We start from the raw sequence: 12162 nt of genomic DNA, 5'->3' as shown, positions 1-12162 counted from the left end.
TTATTTTTAGCGCCTGCTTAAACGTTATATAATTAATATTAATCGAATATGCAACACGTTAAGCACAGTCAGTTTGGCCTTGTGGCCTCTACCACTCACATACTTATTTTAGGATATAATATTTATCTTGTAAGTTAATAAATTTATTTTAACATCGATATCTTCCGATCCGCGATCCGTCGAGTCTTAAAAAATAAATATACTGCGACAAAAGAAACCTATCAACCTGAAACAAAGATCCGACCAACCAAGCTCAAAACTTAAATTCCAGTTTCATATCAGATGCTTAAATAATAAAATATAATATCAACACTCAACAGTTACATGAAACTTTGAGTGGAAAAGCACTTAAACTTTTCATGACACCTAGTTTCAAATGCGAGTATCCGGTCTGGGTCCTACAAGTACCCCTTAAAAATAAATTGATACAATCGTGGGAGCGAGATGCCGTCATTCAAACTGTAGAGCGTTGTCTCCCTTCCACATGAGCAAGAGTTTTAGCTCTTGAAGTGGTAGTAGTCAGTTTCGAACCATTCAAAACTTTTATCGATATCCTCAATTAAAATGTCCTGTTATAAATTTGTTCGTTCATTTGTTTTGCTTGCTTATTTGTTAACTAGTTCGTGCCTGCGAATTTTCTCGTATTGCATGGATTTTTTCGGTTTTGCCAGTACCGATTGTTCTTGTTTTTATGAGATCGTTTGAAGAGATTAATTATATGGTTTGGTTAAATTCGTCGATACGCAAAATCGGAAAAAAGATCACATTCCTGTATTAAACTTTTCCAATTATTTAAATTATAAGCCTTGTTTTATGATTGACTAGTTTTAATATCCTAAAACGAGGTTTAGATGTTTGTTCCTCTTACACGCGAAAACAACTGAACGGATTTAGACAAAACTTGGTACACGGATAGTTTATAAATAGGATTAACACATAGGTTCCCAATTTTAGGTCCTCGTGGGGTTATTTTTTATTTGTAGCCGGCAGACCCGAGGGCAGCAGCTAGTGCTTAAATAAAACATTATGCAATCAATACTGTTTTAAAACTAAACGAGAAAATTCTCGAATTCATTCGGCCAATTCGGTCGCCACTTAATTAAATGTATTGGGTATCGGGAAAATTTGTTTAAAACCTACAAACTAATTACATTTAACACACGTAAATAGTGTTTTCATTTCAAATATTCTCGGTGCTAAAATGTTTGTAGAACAATAAATAGCTTTTATTTACGAATGGCATACAAATTAACACATGGTCTTAGTTGTCGAAAAGTATCTCCATTTTGCTTGTATTTTGACTGCACAAATAGCCGAGTGGTTAAAGTGACCACGCCAAACCCACAAACAGCGACGTGTCGCGGGTACGATCCTGAATTTCGGTGTTTTTTATGTGTAAGGATTAATCTCCTTAGCGAGACCGTCGTTTCGAGTAGTTTTCTTAAAAAATATCAGTAAATCATACAGTTACAGCATATTCTATTCCTTTTTCACCAGTGACGCGTTTTAAAGACCCTTTTAGGCCCTTCGACATATCGAAAAATCGATTACCTCTTTTTATTTCTTTCGATTATCCTCTATTAAATCTCCCTCTATATTTACAACACACATAAATCCGTTCCACTTTTAATGAAACACTCAATCCCTGGACAAGTCAAACGAGTTTAGGGTTTTCTTAAAATTAATTGTGCCATTACTAGACGTGGGTTTCCGAGTGAGGTATCTTTTATGGGAAGGGTTACACTGGTACGTCCTTGTTTACTGAATATAACCCTACCTATCTACTATGCGTATGGATAGATAAACGTTTAATGAGATTTGATATTTTGGTAATGCTATACGTAGTTTGAGTATGAATGCTCTTGATGCGTAGTTGCGTGTGTTGTATTTGAGCTTGGTTTATGATGCACAAATGCTGCGCATTCTGAAAGCTCTTTCTTATTGAAGCTTCAGAAAGAAGTTTGGAGCTCAACTATGGAGAATTGTGTTCAAAATTCAATAGATTCAAAGTAGTACAGTTACACTATAAATACTACGTAAATATCTGTGCTAATCTCAGCAATTTTATTTAAAAATATTATTTTTGCCATTATTAAATGATGTAACGGTTTTTGCTGTTTGTTGATTTATAAGAATTTCTAGACTAAGTTCCTAAAACTGGCTAAAAGGCCGCCACCGTATTAGCCCATGATTACGCATTCCGGTTCGGTTTTTCTTATTTGGACTCAATTTTTAATTCTTGAATTTTCCCCAACAGACAAACAAGTGGAGTGGATGTTATACAGAGACCTGCAGCTGGCCTTCATGGATGCTTCAGAACATTTAGCCACCGTCTGTGATCTGCCAACGAGGATCATGTCCATTCCTGTCCACGTAAGTACACTACCATTCCACGTTGACCATTTTTTAAATCCCAACACAAGAGAAAGGTGTTGTAAGTTTGTTGTTTGTAACTGTCTATGGCATCGTAGCTACCGAACCGATTGAGCGATTTCAATTTAGTTTGTTTTTAATATATATTTCATATATATTTAGAAACTATGTTTATCGGTTGTCTATTATTCCTAACACAACCTTCGCCAAATTTAAAACAAGATGGCGTTGTGTGAAAGTGCAGTATAATGAAAGTACATAAAAACAAGATTCAAAAACATTCGTGTCTCAACAAGTATCTAAGTGTACACAACACCTACTTGAGAAGGTGTCGTGTGTGATTGATAACATCTCACGTAATAGGATTTTCGTCGATCCTCGTCGATTGGGGCAAAGAATTAAGATAACATACGTGATTAATGATACGTGGGTACGTGAGGAAACTCGCACTAACTTAAGGGTCATGTAGATCAGACGAGGAATATCGTGTGAGTGCCACAGCGTCCTTATCAATTTGAGCTAGTCGGTTGGTGCTTGTGGTGTCACTAGGCGCATATTGTGCTTGTGAGTAATAGGGCGATCTCAATTATAGTTTGCCTTTCGAAACACGGAAGCTGTAACATTTATTTCTAAAACTCACTCAACGTTCAAAAAGTCACTCCGTTGATTGAGATCGAACATAGACCTTTGACATGTCTTTCCTATTATTTTACCACTAGGCTACCACAGCTTCGAGCTTGTTCAGTACCTACATTTAGAATCTACGCAGTTTTAGTGTTAAAAATGATATAACATTGCCGGCAATGTATTGTAACTTGCTCCATATTTCTCGTTAGTGTAATTGAGCCTTAACGTTAGACGATCAATTGAAGTGCGACAACGGAATGAGAAATGTTGGACTGTTGCTGTGTGGCTTCGTATTTTTATGCGTATTATAGACACACATGTTTTATAGTAACTATCATGAGAACGATTCAAAATGATGTTTAAGTTTACTCACGCGTATTTATCGGGATTGCCCAACTAGTTTCCGAAACAACCGACTCCGATTGGTTAATTATGAGTTGGTGCGGCGGGATCGCGAAATCCGATAAATAGGCGTGAGTTAACCGTTGCATCATTGAATGAGAAAGATATTGTTCCTTTATTATTATCAGTTGCAGTTCTGTTATCAATGTGTAGAAGTGAATAGCACTATCACTTGCTTTCACAACTGAATGAGTCCCGATTTAAGAGGTCATGTGGTCGAGGCTAGAGTAGGATAAATATTATCAATCGACTTCAAAATTCTTCTGCATTTTTTATGTTTGCTACCTCAGATCTTCACACTGGATGGACCGATTTTGTTGATTCATTTTGCATGTCACGTAAAATAACTGTAATTTAGTCCCGTACCAATATCATGAAGTTTGGTTTCATAGTTTTTTTATTTGAAGTTGGTTATATGTATTTACTGTAAAAAACAATATTATTTTCCAAAGCAATTACTTAGTATTGAATTTTTATTTAATGTTTTTCGAGTCGAGAATATTTAGTTAATTTTAGTTAATTAAAAATAACATTTTGTTTGTTTTTGTTTCAGTTCAACAAACCCATATACGGATTGGATGTGCCCAATTTCACTGACTTTGCAGGACCCGGGGTTATTTTAACGTAAGTTTTTTTTTCGTTTTGTATTATTTTACCAATTAATATTGAAGAGCTAAAATTTTCTTTTTTTCAATATACATACTTTCCTTACATTTTTTTGAGATGAAACTTTCTATGCGACTTTCAACAAGGTTTCGTTAAACTTATAAAGTTACCATAGAGGGGATATAAAAGCGCTGTTGCATTAAGCGTTTAACTCTAGAAGGGAAAATGAAGGAGTTCATTTTCACATCTTCTTCCTCTTCATTTTATATTTCTTCTATCCCCTCCCCATCGTAGTTTAAACTAAATCCTTGAATTAGTATACTATGCAATGGATACTTTATCAAGCATTTGTCTACAGAATCGTGTTCTTCTTGGCCGTCGCTTTGACTTCCGGATCTATGTTGGCTGAGAGAAACGAGGGTATTCTGGAGAGGTCCCTGGTTTCTGGAATCACTGGTAAGCTGTTAAATGACTTTTTCAGAGTCAAATTACTTGTTTATCTATACTTTTAATTTAGATTAAAGTTACTCCTGAAATTAAAAATAAATATCTTGAGACTTGCTGACTTAATCATCAAAGCAATTTGAAACAATCACAGTACGTGATCGTATTCAACCATTAATGAAAAAAAGCATACGTGCAGCGTGACTTAAGCATAAAAGGGAAACCACTTCAAATCAATATCTCAGTCTACAGGAGAAAAACGAACACCAAAAACAGCATATAAACTGGTTTACATAAATAAAATCAACCAAATCGTAAACCCAAAACCATTATAAGGAGTTATATTCTGACCTTGGCGTGCAGTTTGAGAAAAGGTTAACGTAACCCTAATCAGCGTTACCTTCGCCTATAAAATGACACCCAATTACCAGTTAGTCGCAGTTTGTGAAACCCTAATTACATGGCAACCCTATTCTGTGAAATGATGGTGAGAGTAGGGATGTGAATTAGCCGTGAGAAATTGTAGTCGAAAATGTATCCGAAATTAAAAAGATACATTCAAAATACATTCAAATTAGACTAATAAATTGCACCTTTTAAAGGTCAGATTCGCCCGCATATTAGACAGCACCCAGATTCGCCCGCCCTTGAATTTCTCACTTGAATTGATGTGTCACTTTTAATTAATTGCTAATTATTGTCAGAGCCACGAAATCCGAATCGCCTTTCAAGTGCAATAATTTCTACGTGTGTCATTATTTGTGTATTTATTTATTAGAGATTCTAATAAATAAACACAGAAGATACATTGGTTTTTTGTCAGTCCGAGGTTTTAAACATAAAAAAACGAAATTATAGAATCTGATCTAGACCCTGACTATTATTAATCGGAATCTTAAAAGTTACTACCATGTCCGCCATCGATACAAAATATTTAATGTGACATCCCTAGTCAATGTACAGATAAAAATGTATGTTTCATACCTTTTGTTACCGAATTTATGATAGGGTTGGTTTGTTTTGAGTATTTGCAGGCTCCAGTTATAATGACTTGTTCCATACAAAAAGTTGAATTGATGAAACAAAATATAGTTCGTTAAATTTGTGTATTCCAAACTTTAGTTATTCATAGTACTTGTGTGAGATATTGATAGGTACTTGTAAAAATATTCAAGTTAAGGAACTGTAAAAATAACAAAAATAATAGGGATGACGAGAATTTCGTTATTCAATCTGACTTACGGGGTCTACCACCACGTGAAAGTGAGATAGTGCAATACACAGCGTAGAGCAGCAATCTCGCTCGCGCGCTCTTTTCTTCTTTGGTAACGCAAACATAACTTGTACAAGTAAAGGCGAACAGAACTTACGCATGACGTCATTTTCATGCACCAAATTTGTTTAGTCATTACGTCATAAACACTCACAACTTAGCAGGTTTTGTTTAAAAAAAAAATCAAAAGTGAAATATTTTTAATTTTCCATGTAATAAATAAACGAAAAAGATTCCTAATTTATATGCCCAGTATTCAATATTATCTATTAATTTTTTAGATAATGTGAAGAAGTTATATTCAGTCCAGTCCCAATTTTGTCCATTAATACTGCTCCAATAACATCCAAAGGAAAGACAAAACACCTTCGACACTTATTTGTAACACCTTCCAAATCAAAATTAATTGGTGTCGTCAAACTGTTTTAATTGCCAATCCTATCCTTGCAGTCTTTAATGGCACGGAGAGCGATAATGTCATTCAATAACTTTTAAGGACTAAGACCTTACTATCGTATCAAGTAACATTACGCGATGCGGAAGCGAGATAGCGAAATACATTTCGTAGAGCATCATCTCTTTCCCACAACTGTAATTATATTATTCAAGGAGGGTAGGGTGGGATTACTGACCCTTTCGCCATTAAGGGCAATAAGCCAATAACATCTTAAATCTGCGATAAAATTCAATGACATACCGATAACAAATCGATGCGATAGTTAAGCCTAAGGAATATTGTTTGGAGATAATTATTTTCGGAGTTAAATTGTTATCGTTAAGCGATCTGTATCCATGTTGATTTTGCAGGATTGAGATATGCCGATTGGTTGTTATGGAATTAATACAAAAAAACATAAATTAAGTGAGATTTGATTTCTTTTAATGACAATTATAGATCAGTACAATAACTTAACTTTAACTTAACTTTTTGCTGTAAAGTAATAAAAGAGGTGAAAATGTTTTCTATGACGTTCTGATGATGTTCAAGATATAAATTGTATCGGACAGAAGTAAATATTTAATACTTTCAAAAAAAATAATTTTGTGCAGTGACATTTCTTAACTTGAATATTCAATGTTCATTTTTACTACACTAGCTATGCCAGCGACTTCGTTCGCGGGGAAAACTGACTAAGGTCAGTAGTTTTGGGATGTATCTTTTGTGAAGTTTTGCATGTTTTCTTAATTTTTTAACTAAAAAGTATAAAAAAAATATACAAATTACAATTATACGAAAGTCAATACGAAACTTCTATCCATTCGTCAAATCTCAAGAGGAATACTTAGCCAGTTGCAAGTTACACAAGGGCTCAATACTTGCGTTTGAGTGAGCCGTTGTTGATACAAGTTGTGAGTTGTTCGTGTTTCTCCAACTCCAGTAGTTTGAACATGTTCAATGCATAACTAAAGATGTTTGTAAGTAATAGGAGCAGTCTAGATTATTCCCTATTTGTCTTTAGTTTTTGTTTTGTTGTTAGTTTTTATGATGAAACATGGTTGTGCAATGAAAGGTAGATTTTTTTAACGAGCTTCGACGATAGAGGAATATGGCTTGAATAGTTTGACTGCACGGATAGGCGAGTATTCTGTCATCACGCCACACTCACTGTGCATGTGTGGTGGGTTTGAACCCCGTGTTGAGGTGTCTTGTGCATCTGACTTTAAATGTTTGTGAAACCCTTCAGAACACACGGTTTGAATATCTAGTGCGCAGGAAAAAGAAAAAGAACTTTGTCTGGAGGCCGGTTGGCGATAACTGTATCTGTTTTTTCAGGGAAATAAATAATGTATTTTTTTGGAGTTAATTGCGTTCGGCGATGAATGTTTACTTATCAAATGCTGGACGGTCAGTGAGTCAGGGTATTGTCCAAAGTAAATGACAATCAATAAGTGGTACACAGTTGCATAATTTGAGTAAATTATTTCCTAAACCCAAATTCTCTTTTCAGGTACCGAGATCCTCTTCTCCCACGTGATAGTCGAGATGCTGGTGATGTTGGTGCAGTCTGCTGTGGTGCTGCTGCTGGGTTTCCTTCTATTCGGGCTCACGATGAAGGGTCCTATCGGGTGGGTGATCTGCCTGACAGTCATGACTGGGCTGTGTGGAATGACTTTTGGTAAGTTCTGCGAAATCTCCTAGCATTACAATAACTGTGTTGCTTTACTCACGCATATTACTGGATTTAACTGAATGTTCAAAACTACTTTTTCGATCAGCAACTTCGCTGCAACGCTCAGACCCAGCATGTATGACTTGCTGGGTCTGAGGGTCTGAAGGTCCGAAGGTCATTAATTTCATTAGTTCGGAAAATAAAGATTTTTTTCCCAAGTAAAAAACTGTAAATTAGCTTCAATCTCGCATCAGCAAGCTCGTGTTGTCATTTGTTATAGTGATCTAGCTATTTTGATGGATTGCTTACTAAAAAAAAAAATCTTATTTTTTTCTTTCCAATAATTGATTTCCTTTTTCAAAATAAATAAGCAATATACGCTAAAATAGCTTGTCATAGATTTAAACTAATTTAACATGCATCCGTTCAAATGTTATTAATAACATGAACGAAATCCAACTATGCAATCAATTTTGCTTGACCTTTGAAAACTTTCTCGGCTCGTGTTGGAAAGTGCACTTTTATAATGAAAATAGATCCCTCAAACAATGTTAAAAATATCTGAAATCTGAAGCGACGTCATATACACGGTGATTTTTTTGTCGTCTTACAAAAGGAGCCCAGTTCATGTATCCGACGTAAAATACCCGTAGGCGCGATTATTATTTTTTTATCATCAACTAAGACAATAAGTACGAAGAAAAATTAAATAAGAGAAATCTGAAAATACTCTTAAAAAGATAAAAACGCCGCCGCCCGCGCCCCTCACCATTGTTACAAGGCTCGGACCGCGCGCGCAACAGAGCTGTGTTTCTAAAAAACTACGAATTGCATCATAATATTTAATAAAAATTGCATTGTAAATTTATTCAAATCTCATAAATACCTATTTTTTTATCACGAACGTGTTCTAGTCATTGGATACATGAACTGGGCTGCTTTTGTAAGACGACTAAAAATCACGGTGTATAAGAAAGGATACGACAGTTAGCAATACCACTTTTACTGATGATAACAATCATTGATGGACATTTTCTAGGCAACACCATAACACTTTATTTACAATATTGGAACTACGCAGTACCAACGGTCACACTATGCCATATAATTATGTAGATATATAAAACCCTCTTTTATGGTAATTGATATTAGGTACAATTTCCCACTAATAGACAAACCCTAATCAAAATTATAGTCCGGGATCCAGAGAAAAATAATTATGACTCTTGAAGTGAAATCTTTTTTGTGTATTTATTTGAGGTTTCTTCCTTTCGTTTTTAGGATTCGTCGTCTCCTGTCTATGTGATACAGACAGAACAGCTACGTACATAGCTCTGGGATCATTCTTGCCAATGGTGTTGCTCTGTGGGATCATCTGGCCTATTGAAGGTACGATTACATCATTATTACGTCTAAAACCTGTACAGTTTTCTATATGCCCTACAAATCAAATAATTGAAAATAACATGAATCTAGCTGTAACATTATCATATCTCTAAATGAAATGATAATATTTGTTACTCAGCAAATTATTTGTACTTAAACGTATTGTGTATCTAGTCTCAGAAAGAATTTCTTCTAGTTATCTCTTTCCCAGTTGTCTCCAATTAACTATGGCTTTGATTACCTTTTATAACGTACCTCTTTTCTATCCCTATCAGGTATGCACGTCGTCCTCCAATGGATCAGCTACTTCTTGCCTCTAACACTGTCCACCGAGGGTCTTCGCTCCATGCTGCAGAGAGGCTGGAGTGTCAACACTCCCACTGTCTCCGCCGGCTTCACCTCCATCGCCATCTGGATTGCCGTCTACCTCACCACGAGTATCCTACTCCTCAAATTCAAGAAGGGTTAAATTAATTCTAGGTTAAGTTTAGTATTTAGGGGCGATTTCGTCAGGTTGTAAATTAAAATACCGGTCCTCTTTCAAATCTGGAGAATTGACGTCATCAGATTTGAAATTTTGGTGCGTAGAAGTCATCATTTTCCACCAATTATGGGAAACAGACGTAATAGTTTTATTTACTGGGTGGTAGTAGATGTGTTTACGCTGCTATTAATAATATACCAACCGATGTATGTCCCACTGCTGGACACAGGCCTCTTCCCATATAGGGAAGGTTCTGAGCATTGATCACCACGCTATCTACTGGTATTAAAGTGTTTGAGAACTAAGAGGAGGTATTCTAATGTCTGTATAACTTATGAAATCTGCCCTTAGGTTTCCATTTGCTCAAAATTAAGTAGGATTGTAATTTTGCCATAGTTCAGAATTTATCGGGTATATTCGAACTGTTTAGGCTTAATTAGTTAGTTAGTTTTAGTACTTAATGGGTTTTTATTATGTCAGTATTGTAGGCTTGGTATAAATGAGTGAAAACGAGAAAATTATACCATTATTTTTTAACTATGATTTTTGAATTCATGAGGTCTTGCATTACTGTTTGTTAATCATCTAAATTTGTGGTATCAGCTTGTCCTTTTGGTTCTATAAAATATGTTTCATCATTGGTTTAAAAATGTCGATTCTTATTAATTATGTTTTTCATATTTACGTGATGATGTATTAAAAAAAAAATATTTTATATTCTGATAACCTTTTAAATTTTAACGAATGCTTCGGTTTTGGTTTGGTGCATGAGGGTTTGATATGTCAATTCATTATGTTATAGATACTTACAGATACGTATTGTGTGTAATGAAGTGTTCGTTTTCGTCGAAATAGTCTGTAAAAAGCATATGCAGGTCAAATTAAAAAACTATATGTTTTTGATGTAAACATTTATTTTTTATTTAAAAATAGTATCTTCTCTGTTGTATTTTTCAAAGCACATGACACCATATTCACTGTGTATTGATATCAGTAAGGTTTTAATTAACTTTTAATGTTTCTTTTGGGCATTTAGAAATAATATTTTACAATGAAAGTTGATACGAAACCAGCTTTTGACATTGTATACAGGTCTTAATTAAGATTTGGAGATAGCACTAGAATTATTTATTTAAGTAGGTAAAGGTTTTTTAACGAGTTTAATTGCAACGCTTCCATTGTAAATATATTTTAGTTAGTTTTAATTATTTAAGATGCAAATGCACTTTTCATTAGGGCTGAATAATCAAAGATGGCTTGCCTTATTTTATAGTCTTCGAAACAAAACTTACTAAGATTTTTTTGAAGTAATTTGTCTTTAATTACTATGTAAATTACATTAACCAATTACCAGATAACATACGTCATTGTTTTTAATTATCTACTTACCGTTCCTCTTTGGGTAGAGGTCCATCTATTCCTTTTTCTATACATTGTTATTACCTATTTTTCTACTCTAAGAGTTAATATTGATTGTGGCTCCATCTGAGTCTTCAAAGTGTCTTCTAGTATGGGTTTTGCTTGTACTTCTATTATTCTATTCTTCAAAATGCCTCTCCTGATTTGGAGATTATCGGATAATGTTTTTCTGTTTTTTTTTTAATGATGTGGATAATTAATTCAGCTCAATTTATTGTTTACTCTGTAGTGACATTGTGATAGTATATTTTAAGTCATTAATAAAAGTATAATTTTAACAAATAATCATCTCTTTTATTTTGTAACTTTTTTGTTGATCCTTGTTGATCGGGAAATTGACACAAAAATGATCAAAATGATGACAAGACAATTCAATTTTGAAATCTAATATATAAAATTCCCGTGTCACGATGTTAGTTACCGTACTTCTTCGAAACGGTTCGACCGATTTTTATGAAATTTTGTATACATATTGAGTAGGTCTGAGAATAGAACAACATCTATTTTTCATACCCATAAGGGTTGCTCACACTAAAAAATAATATTTTATTTTTTGGTTTTATTTTTTTTAAATGTGGCATTAAAAATACAAACAACTAAAAAAAATCTGCAAAACAACGTTTGCTGGGTCAGCTAGTTTTTAAATAAAAGATGAATTAATATTTAAAGGGTCATCTTAAAATACATTGCAGTGGGTTGAGAATTAAAGGTTAAAGTTCTATAAAAGTTCGAAAAAACACTGAAAAAGGTTTGGAGCGACTTAGGGTTGATTAAGAAGATAGCAAAATAAAGTTATTTTCGTCGTGATAAGTAACAAAATGAGTTTTGATTTAATGCTAAGATCAGTAAAATTTATATAGAAAAGTAGTTTTTTACTCATAATATATGAAATTACTTGAATTCTCATAGTACATTTATTTCGACTAGTAGTTATTAAATTATTTGCATTAAAAAAGTAGATATCTAAATGTCCATTGCACGTACGGATCCCGGGGTACTTATTTAAAAAATAATAGCTTTAAATAATAATTACACTC

The 12162-nt window shown here is 34.1% G+C and overlaps 1 protein-coding gene across 1 annotated transcript in view; it reads left to right on the top strand.

The window, feature by feature from the left end:
* The window catches only part of LOC113494856 (ABC transporter G family member 20), a 62579-nt gene extending 52752 nt beyond the window's left edge, over nt 1-9827 (top strand). The window contains exons 12-17 of the mRNA XM_026873359.1: nt 2258-2373; nt 3956-4026; nt 4367-4464; nt 7675-7842; nt 9118-9225; nt 9498-9827. Of these exons, the coding sequence (XP_026729160.1) occupies nt 2258-2373; nt 3956-4026; nt 4367-4464; nt 7675-7842; nt 9118-9225; nt 9498-9691 (755 nt within the window). The 3' untranslated portion in view covers nt 9692-9827. The remainder of the gene's footprint in view (nt 1-2257; nt 2374-3955; nt 4027-4366; nt 4465-7674; nt 7843-9117; nt 9226-9497) is intronic.
* The last annotated feature ends 2335 nt before the right edge of the window (nt 9828-12162 follow it).

Source organism: Trichoplusia ni, chromosome 6 (genome assembly GCF_003590095.1).
Source record: "Trichoplusia ni isolate ovarian cell line Hi5 chromosome 6, tn1, whole genome shotgun sequence".
NCBI lineage: Eukaryota > Metazoa > Arthropoda > Insecta > Lepidoptera > Noctuidae > Trichoplusia > Trichoplusia ni.
This window is presented reverse-complemented; position numbering and strand designations above follow the sequence as displayed.